At 39.7% G+C, this 17900-nt stretch overlaps 1 protein-coding gene across 3 annotated transcripts in view; it reads left to right on the top strand.

The window, feature by feature from the left end:
• ATP8B4 (ATPase phospholipid transporting 8B4 (putative)) overlaps positions 1–17900 on the top strand; it is a 288632-nt gene that overhangs the window by 171095 nt on the left and 99637 nt on the right. For all 3 annotated transcript variants that reach the window (XM_027572559.2, XM_027572558.2, XM_027572557.1), the window contains 2 exons: positions 6025–6113; positions 9257–9453. In XM_027572559.2, coding sequence (XP_027428360.1) covers positions 6025–6113; positions 9257–9453 — 286 coding nt within the window. The remainder of the gene's footprint in view (positions 1–6024; positions 6114–9256; positions 9454–17900) is intronic.

Genomic DNA, 17900 nt, shown 5'->3' with positions numbered 1-17900 from the left:
TGTGCATGGGCAGTCTGCACCTCTTCAGGTTGGATGAGGAAGGTGCTTTTGTTCTACAAAAGATGCTGCTCCGGGTTGACTGCAGAGGGTTAGTCTGGGCGGGGCTCCCCTGTGTGAGGAACCACTGGCATCGTGAACTCATTCTTAAGGGGTGCTTGGGCTTTAATTGCTCAGTGGGTGCTAGATACTGTTTAATTTCTCTTTCTTTAACTTCATCTCAATCATTCCCATCATTTTATATATTAATCCACCAGCCTTTAAAGTGGGGGAAGAGTGTGAAACAAGTCCCCCCCCCCCAACCCTGCTCTGCTGTTAATTTTGTAGTTTGCAAGGTCAAGCAATCCTTTTGGAAGAGCTTTCTTGGAGATCCTGCAATCATTTCTGCTTATACTCTGTAGCTTCTTCTACCATTTGTCAGCAGGACAGTGGGGCCTGGAAAGACTGTGCATGACAGAGATGGGGGCGGGAGGTAGGGAGGGAGGGAAAGTGCCTCTTAACTCTTCCTACTGGACACTTTTCCTGTCTTGACTTTATCTCTACAGGCCCAAGGTGGCATTCTCCTGCTAAGGAAGCTTACAGTAGCCCCATTACATAAAGCCACTCAAATTGTACTCATGGCTTCCATTGCCAGCCCTTGATTTTTAAAAATCCTGTTTATTATGACATCAAATTAAGATGTGTTTTTGGGTCCATTGACTATATGTGCAATCAAAATTGGAATGTTTTTCCTAACTGACTTTCCTCAACAACAACAAATGTTTATTAAAGACTCAAAAGTGTTCCAAACCTAGAAAAGTCCTCCCAATTCCTCCTAAATACTCTCAGCTGTGGGTGTTAGCAAGGCTCTTGCTGCTTGGGGTATTGCCATTGTAAGGACTTGAGAAATCCCTAGAAGTATGGCAGTATATGGGCTTTTATCTGGGGACAAATCTGCTTTCATAATTCGCTCATCAGATGCTTTTATTTGTTGGGGAAATGAACCTGTGATCGCATATTTTCTTATTTGCATCTTTCTTGCATTAAGAGAAAGAGCTAGGCTCATATATTACCCTCCTTTATCTTCCCACATAATGAGAGGGAGATTTCTTGAAGCTTCTTTAGTGGGAAGGGCCCTCCTGGTTTGCTCCCTGTCATCACAGAAGTTGGGGGGCTTCATTCCCAGAATGGGCTATAGCCCAACGTTGTGTTTGCATTTTTGTGAACTTGTTTGGAATGACTAATTCAGGACTATGGTTCAATTACAGCATGTAATGCTAGGACAGCTGTGTGAGCCACTCAGGGGCCAAGTTTTTCTCCATAAGTTTTGCTCTGGGAAAATGCGCCTACATAGAATGAAGTGGGGTGGTAAATTGAACAGGTCTCCCCCCGAGAAGTATAACAGGAAGTTCACAGAATTAGAATTGGACAGAGCTGGGTTCAGATTTGTTTACCAGCTGTAGGATGTTAAGTCGTGGTTACTTCAACTTCCCAAGCTTTAGTTTCTTCTGCTGTAACATGGGGGTAATGAGTACATTAGAGAGTCACTCTAAAGGCTCAGGGAGACAATGCATATGGCAGAGGATGCTTGACAAATGTTACTCTCCTTCCTTCCCTGCTTCTTCCATCCAGCATCAATTCTGACTGCACTGCCTGCCCCATAGACTGAGGTTTGGTCTGATGTAATGCTCTTTGGATCTTGGTAGGTGGGAGTGGGGCAGTATCCTCTTCTTTTTGTGCTATGGGTTAGATCTTCTTCATGGGGCAGATATTTGTAAAGCTGAGAATGCCTGCATTGACTTTAGTCTGGGCATGAATGTTAATAGAAAGCTTAGCTAGAATAGTGACAGGTGGAGGAATGGTTGGTTTGGTCAATGTCAGATTTGAACAGATGAGTGTCTCAGAACCCCCAAGTCTTAAGAAATCTAATTTGGGGAACTAGTTCCAGGTGAACCCTTAGATCTTATGAAAGTTATCCAAATGAATTATTAACTATTCTTTCTATATTACTCTGGTTATAACTATCACTAAAGATTGTGTAAAGAATATAGTTGGCACAGACATGGTTTACTTTACAAACCTATAATTTATGGGGCTCTAATATACATTAACAGCTAGGCCATGCCTCCCTGGTAATAACTTTTCTTCCACTCAAGAGAGCTGGAAATCTTGTTTCTGAGTGGAGGAGTCTTATTCATTTAAGGAATCCATTTAAGGAATCCAGCACCATTTTGGTACACAGATTTTTTTCCTAGATGTCTTCCATTTGCCCCTCCAGATCTACTGTCACGTTTTTCCACTCTTCTTTCTGCCTTGGGAGGCTGATTTGTATGGTTTACACTAATAGGTTTCCTTGAATTTTGGCTTCTAATTAGGCTCTGTCACTGGGGATCCATGGAAAGAGATCAAAGGGAGAAAGAAGACTGAGGTCAAGGTATTTATTCCCCCAGACTTCCTCCCTAAGTAGTCACTTCAGGCTGGCTATGTCCCTCAACCTAAAGTCACTCTTTTTTTTTTTTTTTTTAAGATTTTATTTATTTATTTGAGAGAGAGAGAATGAGAGAGAGCACGAGAGGGAAGAGGGTCAGAGGGAGAAGCAGGCTCCCCGCTGAGCAGGGAGCCCGATGTGGGACTTGATCCCGGGACCGCGGGATCATGACCTGAGCCAAAGGCAGTCGCTTAACCAACTGAGCCACCCAGGCACCCAAAGTCACTCTTTCTTAAAGGCTGCAAACTCTATACTGTCCTTTAGGCTCCAGTAACCACTCCCTTCTAGCTTAGAGAAACATCCTGATTGCTTCTAAGTCTTTGGTTACCATGAACCTTTTGCTTCTCCTACACCCCCACCCACACTTTTGTAAAGAGTCATTTTAGAAAAAAAAATTTTTTTTCTCCAGTTATCCTTGTTCAGTGCATCATCTATTTCCTGTTTGGAATCTGAATGAGTCAGTCTTAAATACACATTGATTGAATGAGTCAGTGAATTAATGAACTAATGAAGTATTTCATATAGTTTTAAAAACAGTGGTGAAGAGCAAAGAGCTTCCAAGTTAGATATGTCTGGGTTTGAATTCTGGTTCTGATACTTACTAGACAAGAAATCTCAGGCAAGTTACTTAAATACTTTAAGCTTGTTTCATTATTAGTGAATTAAGGGTAATAATACCTAATTAATTGGATTGTTTTATTTATTTTTTGTCCAATTGTTTGTTTTATTATGTTAGTTACCGTACAGTACATCATTAGTTTTGATGTAGTGTTCCATGGTTCATTGTTTGCGTATAACACCCAGTGCTCCATGCAATACGTGCCCTCCTTAATACCCATTGTTTTAAGCATTAACTGAGATAATAGATGAAAAGTACATATGCACATCACCTGAAACATAGCAGGTACTTAATAAATTCATCAAACGGTTATTTATTGAGTGCCTACTATGTGGCAGGCACTATACTTCTTATTCATTTCCGATTAAGAATGTCAGCAAAGACAAATGCAGTCCATTCACTCATGTGGTTTTGACTCTGGTAGGAGTAAGAGAACTTAATCTCAGATAATTGTCAGAATGAATCTATAACCTCAAACTGAGATAAGTGCTCTGGAAAAAAAAGAACATGGACTCACAAGAGTATATAATGGAAGAATATGAAGAGAAAGAGCAAGCTACTTAAAAGTCACATTGTGGACAAAGGCCCTGTGGCAGGACTGAGAATGGTGAGGTAAAAAAAACTTAAGAAGGCCAGTGTTGAATATGGAGAACATGGAGGATATAGATAGACATGTGACTGGAGATGTGGATAGGATCTGGACCATACAGAACCTTGTGGTCTGTATCCAGAACTTTGGTCTTTATCCTAAGAGCATTGGGAAACCATTGTAAAGTTTTCCAAACAGATGGTGTGTGTGTGTGTGTGTGTGTGAAATCTGAAAAGCTCATTATTGCCCATAGTATTTATAAAGTTGGTAAATAGCAGGTCCTTGAAAGAGTATATCATTGGGGTTGGGGAGGATAAAAATCTTCATTAAAGCTGGGAGCAGAATGGATGCAGGAGACAAAATTACTAAGCTTTTACCATAGTCCAGTTGAGAGATGATGGTACTTTGGACTAAGGTGGGAGTTATGGAGATAGACTCCTAGGCTTCTCTCAGCTTTCACAATTGGATGGATGGTGGTGCCATTCACTGACATAAGGAACCCCAGGGGAAGGTCACAAGTGGGGCTGGACCAGGGCTGCTTGAGGAGCCTTAGAAGAATCCAGGTGAAGATTCCTTAGAGAATTAAATGTGTGGGTTTAGATCTCAGAGGAGCAGTCTGAGCTGGAGATTTACATTTGGTCTATAGATGATAATTGGAGCTGTGGTCTTAGATGAGATTTCCCAGGGAAGGTGGATTCAGAAAGAAGACAAGATAGGTTACACCCAAGTGTTAAGGAATCCTGGTGGTTAGTGGCGGTGTAGAGAGGGGTGAGCATCATGGAAGACAAAGAAGGAGTTAACAAAGAGGTAGGAAGAAAAGCAGGAGACCATTGTAATACAGAAGCTAAGGGAAGAGTGTGTTTCAAAAGGATGGAATAGTCAAAGTGTCAACGGCTGCTGATAGGTGAGGGTATTGATGATAACACTAGATCTGAAACTAGGTTGAGTAATGAGTAGGAGCTGAGAAAACAGAGGCTGCTGAGTAAAGAAATTCTTTCAAGATCTGTCTGGAAGAGTGGAAGATATGAGTAGAAGAAGAGATGTGTGAATCAGCATCTGTAGATATATTTAGATAAATACTTAAAAACCTCTTAGGTGTATTCTCTGCTGCTCTGTGTGTGTATGTATGCCTAAGAAATGTAAAATTTTAGCACAAAACTGGGGTCTGTCAGTTTTTCAGCTTTTGCTAATCACAAACTTTATTTGCTCTTTGTGATCTTTACAAGAAATGCTTCCCACCCTCAGTGTCCATATGATTTTAATAAACAATTCCGAGAAAATGTGGGTGGTCTCATTTACACAGCAGTAGTTGGGAATAGGACAGTGGGGTACAGTGTCCAACTTCAGACTGAATTTTATGAGACCCCAATCTTTGTTTCCATTTGTATTTTAAGTAAATGAAAGTCTTCTAAGGATGTGCTCATTCTTCCCTGACTTTTAGGGTGGCGTAAAATTTTATGTGTGCCTCCCCTTTAATTCTTTCAATTCCCCTCTCTCCTATATTAAATGGCTACATGGATTGATGACGTAATGGGAAGATGATGTGGAGAGGAACGCTAGGGGAATTAGATATAATTAATGCTTAATTGCTTCCATTAACATCTTCCGTGTCTACACGGAATTTCCTTAGCAATATATTTTAATATTCTCTTTTGTTAATCATCTAGTTATATACCTCTAAGGCAGTTAATAATAATTCTTAGAATTACTTGAACAAGGGACTTGGTAAATATGAGAGAATGTATTTACCTGAAATAAAGCTAATATAAGATTCAATTCCTGCCCTTACAAAAAGTGTATATTATATGCACAATGTGCAATACACAATAAAGATTTAGCTTACTTGCTGATGTCTTGTTTGCATTTATTCTAGTTTCTCCATAAAGGCACCCTAGATCTTTTTGGGAAACATCCAAAATTTGATTTCTGATTTTAACTTTCCATTTTTGATCTCAGTGTTCTGAGTTGTGTTTATTACTGCATTCTTTTTAACATGTCAAATTATTCCTCACTTGGATTGACCTTGTTACCTTTCACTCCTTCAACTCCAAGCACATCCATACGCAGCTTTTTGAAAAATAGCATTTCTCAAACCTTTCAGCCACAGGTCTGTCTGGATTTGTCCTATTCCAAGGAGACCAATTCTCTTGCAGTCTCCAGGGTTGTTATTAAGCTACCAGTTGAGAATCGTATACAACTTAAAAATGACCCCTGTTCTTAATAAAAGTTAAATTATTTTGAAAAACATACTGTTCTCTTTTCAGGAACATTTGACATGGTAAGAAATAATAATAATGATAGTAGTACATTATCAAATCATTTTAAGGTTGCTATTTAATTTTATTTTGGCAGGTCCTGACACTAAATTAATGCAGAACAGTGGTAAGACAAAGTTTAAGAGGACAAGCATTGATAGGCTGATGAATACTCTAGTACTATGGGTAAGATACTATAACAAAATTAGGCAAAGTTGCTAATCATTGTTATCTTAATATATTTCTTATATTTTGCTGGGAATTCTTTCAGAAATTTTTATTCTCCTTGTGGAATTTGTATTTGGGGGTTTTGCATCTGGGGCCCAGTTATATTGCCCTCTACTTTCTAGATTATGATTTCTCAACCATTGGTACAGTTTCTGATGAGAGGTAAGATAGTGCTTCTGGAGGCTGTCATGGGCTTGCAAGTTCTCCATATTTCAAATATTAATTTTTAAAAAAGAAAACATAATTTTTCAGGTAGTTTGGTCCCTTTGTTGTCTTACCTTTGCTCATGTTCTCTCAACATAGCTTATGGATGGAGCTGGCTTCACAGGTGTGTGACCTGTGCAATTATACAGGTTCCCCACTCAGAAGGGCCTCATACTTGGCTTACTGATCTGCTGTTGCCATGTAGAAATTATCAGTAATTTTTAAACAAGGGGTCCTGTATTTTCATTTTGCACTGGGCTCTACAAATTGTGTAGCTGGTTCTATTATGAATCTTCTAAGGCCCAGGTCACAGTTCTCCTCCTTTGCAAAAGCTTCTGAGCATCCTTAGCATGGGATTCTTTCCTCTGAATTTTTGTTCTCTTCTGCTTTTTTTGAAATGTTTTTTCCTACCATCCATTTACCAGAAACAGTTGAGTATTCCTTGCATGCTACCCTTTTGTCAGTTAATCTTGTGCTTCCTCATGCTGTGCATCTGCTTGTTATCTTTTTGTGTAATATTGCTTTGCTTCCTTATGTTGGAATTAAGTTGGAGGACATTGATTTTAAATACGAGGACAGTGACCTTGAACCAAGCCCCGCCCCCATCACAGACTCATAAGCAATTATAAAGAATCTGAGCTCAATATATATTTGCAAAACTGATATGTGATAGTGGGACTCTGAATAAAGAAGGAAGTGGACTCTTTTTTTAAAAATTTTATTATGTTAATCACCATACATTACATCATTAGTTTTTGATGTAGTGTTCCCTGATTCATTGTTTGCATATAACACCCAGTGCTCCATTCAGTACGTGCCCTCTTTAATACCCATCACCAGGCTAACCCATCCCCCCACCACCTGCCCCTCTAGAACCCTCAGTTTGTTTCTCAGAGTCCATCGTCTCTCATGGTTCATCTCCCCCTCTGAATTGCCCCCCTTCATTTTTCCCTTCCTACTATCTTCTTTTTTATTTTTTAACATATAATGTATCATTTGTTTCAGAGGTACAGGTCTGTGATTCAACAGTCTTACACACTTCACAACACTCACCGTAGCACATACCTCCCCAATGTCTATCACCCAGGCACCCCATCCCTCCCACCCCCCACCACTCCAGCAACCCTCAGTTTGTTTCCTGAGATTAAGAATTCCTCATATCAGGGAGATCATATGATACATGTCTTTCTCTGATTGACTTATTTCGCTCAGCATAATACCCTCCAGTTCTATCTACATCATTGCAAATGGCAAGATTTCATTCCTTTTGATGGCTGCATAATATAAGGAAGTAGACTCTTATTGGGCATAAAATACTGGCTGGGCTCTGTGTTTTATGTTTGGTATCATCCTCAGAACTGGGCTTTCCTCCCACTACATCCATCCCCTTGGGGAAGAGTATCCAGGGCCAAGGGGACATGCTTAACTTGTGTCCCCTCCTAGAATTCCCTATTTAAATGGCCCTAAGCCCGCTTCTGGGCTTGCATGGGGATTGTATGTGTATCCACCATAGAGTAAAATTACTGATTGTGGAGAGACTGTCCCAGCTTTTCATACTAGAAAATCGAATAATCCACTGGAGAATTAGAAGCTGAGTAAATCCTAAATTAGGGCATTTAATGCCAAGTAGCACCAATTTTAATGCTCTTAAAGTAATTCGCTTCAATTAATTTGTAGTGTTAATCACTGAAAGAAGAGAGGATATACTGTGATACAGGTATCAAATTGGTAGGATTTCAGGAATTCACAATTCTACTTTTCTCTAATACATGGTTTTCTAAGGTACTTTAAGTCAGGTTTTCCCATAATTTTTTCTACATAAATGTCTTCTTATATGTATATTTTGTTCATGAATGGATAAAGAAGAAAGCAGTCCTAGAATGCCTGAATATTCCTTCTTGGAGGAAAGAGGAAATAAGAAGTTAAATACATTCCTGTTCCCTAGCCCCACTCCTTCCTCATTATAGCGGCTGGTCTTGGCTCCTAACACAGTATGACACTTGGCAGAGCAAAGTCCCCAGAATCCCTTGTTCAGCTCAGGTCTTACCTGTTTGCTGACTTCGTGTCTTTCCTTTCCAAGGCTGGCATTTGGGCTCACAAGGAACTGACCTTGCTCTCTTTCTAGTTGCTATGCCTCCAAAATGTCTGCTTTGCTAATCCTGGTACTAATCACAATGTAAGAGTTGGCTAACAGTTTTCAGGTTGCTTCCCACTATTTTTTTTTAATCTCAAAAGGAAAACATATATGCCATGCCATATTTTAATTAATGCTTCTTTTTCTTGTGGACCTTAAGTAAGGATTGTGCAGCTACATCTGTAGCCAAGAGACTTGACTAATCCCAGATTGTTCTTTATTACTGACATTTTCTTCCTTTTGCTTTTGTGCCTTGGGTGACCATATAATTTATCATTCAAATGGGGCACTTTTGAAGGTGAAAGGAGGAAACACAATATTATATCTGGGCAACAGATATAAACGCGGGCTGACCAGGGCAAGTCAGGACATATGACTTTCTTTACTTAAGCCACTTACGTATATGCACTCATCGCAAATCAAGGGTGTGAAGTTATTGGCTTTGTGACCATGGATAAGTTATATAATTTTTCTGTGCTTCTGTTTTATTTTGTTCTGTTTTTGACTTGTAACATGTGAATAATGATTATCCCTATCTCAGACAATCAGTGGGAGAATTAAGTGAGAAAATGCATGTAAAATATTTAGCCAAGTTCCAACATAAAAATATTAAACTTGTATGATTAATGATAAGTAAGAAGTGCTTTGCATGTCTTGCTTTTCAAATGGCAGTTTCTTGGAGTTAGGGGTGTAACTGGATTGCATTGATATGGTGAGTTTTCGGTTCAAGTTAACCTTAACCAGACTTCTATTCTCATTTCAGATATTTGGGTTTCTGGTATGCTTGGGAATTATTCTTGCAATAGGAAATTCAATCTGGGAGAATCAAGTTGGAGACCAATTCAGAACTTTCCTCTTTTGGAATGAAGGAGAGAAGAACACTATATTCTCAGGATTCTTAACATTCTGGTCATATATTATTATTCTCAATACAGTTGTACCCATTTCATTATATGTGAGGTAAGATGAGAGTTTATACTTTAGATAAGCCACTTTTGTCGAAAGACTGTCGTGCATGATCATGTTCTCTAATCATTTTTATTTTAAAATTATGACAGTGAGATGTCTTGCTCTAAATGCTTATGATCTGCTACATCTGTTACGGATGAGGCAACTAAACTGCTTAATCTGCTTAACTTTTACATTTTCAAATTATAATAAATGCATTTTATTTTCTCCTTGATTTGATTTGGTTTCTTAGGGATGTTATTCTTTGGAATACATGGACTACAGTATCTCATGCAACCTAATCAGTTAGAATTGGGTTGATATTGGGTAAGAAATGGAAGAATATTTGGGGACATCTGTTGTGATGATGACTCCTTGATACTAGTCTGGCTCCAGATACCCAGATTTGGATTCTTTTTTACTTCCCCCTTTTCTTTTTTTTTTTAAATAAATTTTATTTTATTATGTTAGTCACCATTACATCATTAGTTTTTGATGTTGTGTTCCATGATTCATTTTTGCGTATAACACCCAGTGCTCCATGCAATACGTGCCCTCTTTAATACCCATCACCAGGCTAATCCGTCCCCCCACCCCCCTCTCCTCTTAAAACCCTGTTTGTTTCTTGGAGTCCATAGTCTCTTATTGTTCGTCTCCCCCTCTGATTCCGCCCCCCTTCATTTTTCCCTTCCTACTGTCTTTTTTTTTTTAAACATATAATGTATATTTGTTTCAGAGGTACAGGTCTGTGATTCAAGTCTTAAACACTTCACAGCACTCACCATAGCACATACCCTCCCCAATGTCTATCACCTAGCCACCCCATCCCTTCCAACCCCCACCACTCCAGCAACCCTCAGTTTGTTTCCTGAGATTAAGAATTCCTCATATCAGTGAGATCATATGATACTTGTCTTTCTCTGATTGACTTATTTCACTTAGCATAATACCCTCTAGTTCCATCCACGTTGTTGCAAATGGCAAGATTTCATTTTTTTTGATGACTGCATAATGTTCCATTGTGTGTGTGTGTGTATGTATGTATATATGTATATATATATATGTATCCGTCACATCTTCTTTATCCATTCATCTGTTGATGGACACGAGATTTGGATTCTTTTTTTTGGGGGGGTTTCCTTTTTTTTAATTTTAAGTTCAATTAATTAACAATATAGTGTATTATTAGTTTTAGAGTTCAGTGATTCATCAGTTGCATACAACACCCGTGCTCATTCCATCACGTGCCCTCCTCCATGCCCACCACCCAGTCACCCCATCCCCCCCCACCTCCCCTCCAGCAAGCCTGTTTCTTTCCTATGCTTAAGAAGTCTCTTATGGTTTGTCTCCCTCTCTAGTTTCATCTTGTTTTATTCCTCCCAGGTTTTTGTTTTTTTTTTAACTAACCAGAATCATGCTGTATGTATTGTTCATGTGCTTTTTGGAGATGTTCTCAGCCTAGCACACTCCTTTTATCCATTCTGTATTCCACAGAAATAGATGTTTGGGTTGCTTCATTCTGCTCTTATAATTATTCCCACTTTTGTGCACAAACTTGGGTACAGGGGCTGAAATTTGAGGGGAACAGTGACAATTTGAGCCCTTGGCAATCTGAGGTGAAGGCGTGTTGACTTGGCATTTAGCAGGTGACAGGCCATGCACGCTGACTCAGGCAGGAGGGTGGCTGGACCGTGAATTTGGGACCCACAGGCCAATGGCATCATGTGTGACAGGGACGTGGCTGGTTTTGCTTTTAATTTTTGTTTTTCTGGGAAACTTGATCACTCCCTCTATTCTAAACGAAAGCCTTGCTGGATAGAGTATTCTTGGCTGTAGATTTTTTCCTTTTAGCAGTTGGAATCTATCATGCCACTTTCTTCTGGCCTGCAGAGTTTCTGCTGAAAAACCCACTGATAGCCGTATGGGGTTTCCTTTGTATGTACCTGCTTTCCTTTCTCTTGCTGCTTTTTAAAATTCTTTCTCACTACTTTTGGCCATCTTATTTACTTTGTGTCTTGGTGCAGACCTCTTTGGGTTGGTTTTGTTGGGGGCTCTCTGTGCCTCCTGGATCTGGATTTCTCTTTCCTTCCCCAAATTCAGGAAGTTTTCAGCTATTATTTCTTCAGACAAATCTTCTGCCCCCTTTCCTCGCTCTTCTCCTTCTGGGATCCCTATCATGTGACTGTTAGGCCTGACAGCGTTGCTCAGTTCCCTGGGTCTATTTTCATTCTGTGTATTTTTCCCCCCTCTCATCTGCTCGGCTTGATTGCTTTCCATGACTCTGTCCTCCAGGTGGCTGGTCCTTTCTTCTACTTCCTCTTGCTTGCTATTTATTCCAGATGGTCTATTTTTATTTCCATTTAGTAAATCCAATAGCTCTAGCTGGTTCTTTTTTACATCTCCTAGCTCTTGGTGGAGGGTCTCAAGGAAGTCCTGCAGTACTTCCTCAATTCCAGCGAGAATCTTTATGAGCATTACTTTAAATTCGCTATCAGACATATTATCTCCGTTTCGCTTAGGTCTCCTGCTCTGATTTTGTCCTGTTCTTTGATTTGGGACACATTCCTCTGTCTCCTCATTCTGTCTCTTGTGTTGTCTGTTTTTCTGTGTTAGGAAAGTCAGCTACATCTCCTGCACTTGAAAGTAGTGGCTCTATGAAGAAGAGGTCCTGCAGTGCAATGTCTGTTCCCCAGAACCTGGTGCTTCAGGGGGTGTCTCCTATTTGTGTTGCTCCAGGGGGTGTCCTACCATTGTGGCTAGGATGTGTTTGCCTTCAGTCCTGTTGTCTGTGATGGCTCCCTGCCTGTTGTGGGCAGAGTCTGGTGCCCGTGGTGTTAGTGGGCTGCTCTGGGGCTGCCTCGGGCTTGAGTCGAGTCAGACCAGATGTTTGCCAGAGATGCAGTAGCACCAAACTGCAGGCACTGTCCCTGTGTCATCCTCGGAGAAGTTTTTGTTGGTGGGTGGGGCCTGCAGTCAGACCAGCTGCCTGCCCTCAGCCCACTGCTGGGGTCACAGTCAGATGGGTGTGTGGTTATCTTCCCCTCTCCCTGGGGCAGGACGCACTCTGGAGTGGTGCTGACCTTGTCTGGGCTGCGCACACACTGCCAGGCTTGTGGCACCACTTTGACGGGATCTTGCCAAGAGCGATCAGAGGGGGTGGATCTACTTTGCTGTGGCCTCTTGTCTATGCCGGGCTGCGGAGAGTCTGTTCTGCCAGTTTTCGGGCTGCTTTTTGGGTTATTTATGCCAACGTGGGTGCTCTCTAGGCGACTACGCGGCAAGCGGTCAGCACAGGGACATCCTGCTCCGCCATCTTCCCAGCAGCCTCTCCACGAGATTTGGATTCTGTTCCACCACTTAGTAACTCCATAAGTTTGGGCAAGTTATTTCACTTCCAGTGCCTCAGTTTCCTGATTTTAAAAGTAAAGAAAATAGTATTTTACATAATAGGATTGTCTGAAGAGTAAACAGACTGTAAAGCTCTTAAAAGAATGATGCATCCTAAGAGCTTAAGGAATGTTAATTTTTCCTATTATTCATAAATATAACATAAAGAAGTTGAAATATAGTTGGTGGTACTTGTCCATTGTTAAATAAGTATGAGTCGTAATTCCCACTGCAATGCCATCTGTTATTTCTAGATTTGGTCTCACAAATTAGAGCTAAAAGGATTTCTCTTTTTCTCTCTCTGTCTCTCCATACATACACCCACACGCACATAACACACATGCACATAAGCCTTTATATGTACATTTGTATGTATATTTCTGTGTGTGTGTGTGTGTGTGTGTGTATTTTTTTTAAAGATTTTATTTATTCATTTGACAGAGCGAGAATGAGAAAGAGAGAGAGCACATGAGAAGGGGGAGGGTCAGAGGGAGGAGCAGACTCCCTGCTGAGCAGGGAGCCCAATGTGGGACTCGATCCTGGGACTCCAGGATCATGACCTGAGCCGAAGGCAGTCGCTTAACCAACTGAGCCACCCAGGCGCCCCTGTGTGTGTGTATTTGATAAGGCTTAGAAGTTGGCCCTAGAGTGTATACCTGGGATATTTTTGATCCTAATCCTACCAAGACTGCGCCAGACTATCTCAAAGACACTGGAGCCAGGATGAGACTTGGTTGTTTGACATTCCTCATCACCAGTACTTTAACAATACAAAAAAATTACCGGCTCTAAATCCCCACTAATCTTTACAAACTTCTTTTTCTCTCTTTCCAAAATCCTAGCTATGATGAAGCAAGGGAAGTTCAATGCACAGAATCCACCCTTGTTTGAGATAGCAGTCGGGAAACTGAAATGTCACGTTGTGGGAAATTGACTTGAAGTAGTGGCATGTGGCCACAACACCACAAATTGCTCTGGGCCTTCTGGAGCTGTGGTCAGAGCAGGCTCTATTTAAACTGTAATCTACTGGCTCATCTTTGATTCTGAGGACCTCTCATGCTTGTATCCAGTTATAAAGTCTGTAGTAAATCCTGCTCTTGGCCAGGAGAGCTATGGTCAGCTTTTATAGCTTTCCTTTTATGTCCTAAATGAACAATAAATGCTCAAAGTGGCTTACCATCTGCACATGTGCAGTTTCATATGCCCTCACAAGGGAAGTATATTCTGTGTATGTTCTTTCTTTGAAGTGTGTTGGCATTCTTCATTTAATGATTTGAAAGATTGGTGTTGTAGAGGTCAAGGCTAGATTCCCAGGTTAGCATTCCTTTTCTTTCTAATGTGTCCCTTGCTGTAGTGAAAAGAAAACCTAATTGGAATAGTCCAAACCCAGGTTCTGGTTTTGGCATGACCACAAATAGCTGCATGACCTTGAAGAAAGCACTTGGCTTCTCTGTGCCTTAGTTTGCCTATGAACTCTGTGCTGCTCAGTGAAATGGCAGGATTAAAATAATTGATTTCTGAGTTCCTTCCTGGACCAAATAATACCACCTATGTCTCCCAACAACCTTATAAAGTAGTTATTGCCCAACTTCTTTCAGAAATGAGATGATTTGTTCTGGCTCATGGGGCTGATTAGGGATAGAACCAAGATCCAAACCCAAGTCTTCTGACACTTGGTACAGTGTTTTTCCTCTCTCCCTAGGCTATGTCTGGTTTACTGCTCAGTAAAGACATCAAGAGAAGGAAAAAAGAGTCTAGAGTTTTGTACCTGTTGTAAGGCATAGTAATGATGAAGGTAAATATGAGCTTTCCTCTTAAGAAACAAAAGCAATGATTCTGATCTCAACATGAGGGGAAGAGCATTCCAAGGAATTTCAGATTGCTCAATCCTCAAGACTGAGACCTACAAAAAGAGAACCCTCAGGTTTTTCTCTTTGGAGAGAAGGCCTTCTATAAAAGCTTCCTCTAGGCTTTCGAATAGGTACAAAGAATAAACTGGGACCTTATGTCACTTGAGGATAAAAGTGTTGAATTTACTTTGAATGGTTAACAATTCCACATGAGCAGAGGATGTTGCTGTTGGTAAGATATTTCTATGCTGTCATTTTGTTCAACTGTAGTATTAAAGCATACCCAGCTATGGTTTTTTAATACATCATCTTAAGAAATGCGGCCATGTACTCCCAAGGAATTAGATTTTGGGTGTTTTTTTGTTCAAAAGCAATAGGAATTCATTTCGACTTTGCTTGTTTAGTCACCGAATGGGCAGAATCGTAAGCCCTGCTCTTTGAGCATTCAGGCAGAAAACACTAAGCACTTGATTATGCTAACTCTGAACATTTGTTTCCTTTTCTCTGCTAGTGTAAGACAAAGAGCTGAATGTTCCACTATGACTCTCCTAAATCCTCTTTCCCAAACAAAAAGGATACCCTTCCACTCCACAGACAAATTTAAGATCTAAGGATTCAAATTAACTTACAATACTTCTATTGGTATGAAGTATAACACAGAAGGATCAAATGCTATTCCATTCATTTTGCTTTGAGTTTTCAGGGAGCTCTCTCTCCTCCAGACAGATGAAAGTTCAAATTGTTTGTACAGTTACCTGCATAATGCCATTCTCAAGGTCAGGTCTGCATTGGCTTTACCAAATGCCTGAATTCTCGAATTGTCTTGGTGGTTAATTATTTGTGTGGCCTTAGGTTAGTCACTTAACTTCTAGGTCTTAATGTCCTTACTGGTGAAATTAAGGAATAGAAGATCAGGATTCATTCATTCAACACTGACGTACTGCTTATGACAGGTAAAGCACTGTGCTTGGTCCACTATAAGTGCTAATGTTTTTTGAGTGAATGGAATAAGGAAAACAAAGTTGAAATAGAAAAGCTAGCAAGGAATTTACAAGGAAGTGTGTGTGAGTAGGGGGGGAAGTTGGGGGACACAGGTAAACTATAATAGGAAAATATATAAACAAATACAGAATATGACTTACTTATTTTTATATTGTAGGATTCTACAGAGTCATAGTGTGATTTCTAGTTTAGGTGAAAAAAAAAGTGTTACCATTTAAATAGTTCAAAAATGAACTGGCACCATACCACTTTTGGAGAGGGAAATATTAGGAGCATAGAATGTAATGTCTAGAAAGGATTTGGTATCATCTTTTGTCTTCAAGGAGACAAATGTTCAGAGTTAGCATAATCAGGCTAGTGTTAATGTTCTCACTTTACAGATGAGAAAACCAAAGCTTAATTCCCATTAAGATTAGAAATAAGCCAAGGGTCCTTGCTATTGTCATTACTGTGTTTACTCTTCTGGATGACCTTGTTAATGTACTAAGACATGTGGCCAAAATATCAATGAACAGAAGAAGACATGAACCTGAAACGGTAATAACCCTATTAGAAAGGAAGAGCATAGACAATCTGATGATAGATCTAGGAAATCCAAAAGAATAGTTCTGTGAGGCTCTCTGTAAGATAATTCAGTTAAATGTCTGATTTTGTGCCATAATTACATTTTTTACTATTAGAAAAAGCTTTTAATGTTAAAAAAAACTCTCCTTTAGGCTAACAACAATTAAACCATGATCTCATCAATAAAAAGATACAATGTCCAGGAACACATCTATCAAGCTATGGCATGGACTTATGTAAAAAACAAAGCCAAACCAAAACTAAACTAAAACTCTTTACCAATAGAGGTACTTTTCAAAATTGAATTACTGGAAAGATTTATCCTTCTCCTTGAAGTTGCATTTATATATTAAAATATCAGTTCTTTTCCAATAATTAAAAGTTTAATGTAGACTTAATAAAAGTCTCAAATAAGTTTTATGAGAAAGCTGATACATTGATTCTGAAGTTTGCTTAAATGAATACATTGATTCTTTCAGTAAGAATAAATGACTGAGTACAGCTAAGAATTTTTAAAGAGAATGAGTGTCATATCCTCCCAGGAATTGCCAAATTTTAATTTTTTTAAATTTATTTTTAATTTTTTAAATTAAATTTTATTATGTTAGTCACCATAAAATACATCATTAGTTTTTGATGTAGTGTTCCATGATTCATTGTTTTCATATAACACCCAGTGCTCCATTCAGTACGTGCCGTCTTTAATACCCATCACCAGGCTAACCCATCCCCCCACACTCCTCTCCTCTAGAATCTTCAGTTTGTTTTTCAGAGTCCATCGTCTCTCATGGTTCATCTAACCTCTGATATCCCTCCCTCTTCATTTTTCCCTTCCTTCTCCTGATGTCCTCCATGCTATTCCTTATGTTCCACAAATAAGTGAAACCATATGATAATTGACTTTCTCTGCTTGACTTATTTCACTGAGCATAATCTCCTCCAGTCCCATCCATGTTGATGTAAAAGTTGGGTATTCATCCTTTCTGATGGCTGAGTCATATTCCATTGTATATATGGACCACATCTTCTTTATCCATTCATCTGTGGAAGGGCATCTCGACTCTTTCCACACTTTGGCTATTGTGGACATTGCTGCTATGAACATTGGGGTGCATATGGCCCTTCTTTTCATTACATCTGTGTCTTTGGGGTAAATACCCAGGAGTGCAATTGCTGGGTCATAGGGTAGCTCTCTTTTTAATGTTTTGAGGCACCTCCACACTGTTTTCCAAAGTGGCTGTACCAACTTGCATTCCTACCAACAGTGTAAGAGGGTTCCTCTTTCTTCACAACCTCTCCAACATTTGTTCTTTCTTGCTTTGTCAATTTTTGCCATTCTAATTGGTGTAAGGTGGTATCTCAATGTGGTTTTGATTTGAATTTCCCTGATGGCTAATGATGATGAACATTTTTTCATGTATCTGTGGGCCATTTGTATGTCTTCTTTGGAGAAATGTCTGTTTATGTTTTCTGCCCACTTTTTGACTTGATTATTTGTTTTTTGGGTGTTGAGTTTGAGAAGTTCTTTAGAGATCTTGGAAATCAGCGCTTTGTCTGTAGTGTCATTTGCAAATATCTTCTCCCATTCTGTGGGTTGCCTCTTTGTTTTGTTGACTGTTTCCTTTGCTGTGCAGAAGCTTTTTATCTTGATGAAGT

Source organism: Zalophus californianus, chromosome 6, assembly GCF_009762305.2.
Source record: "Zalophus californianus isolate mZalCal1 chromosome 6, mZalCal1.pri.v2, whole genome shotgun sequence".
Lineage (NCBI taxonomy): Eukaryota > Metazoa > Chordata > Mammalia > Carnivora > Otariidae > Zalophus > Zalophus californianus.
Note: the sequence above shows the minus strand (reverse complement) of the source record. Positions and strands in the feature narration are given on the sequence as shown.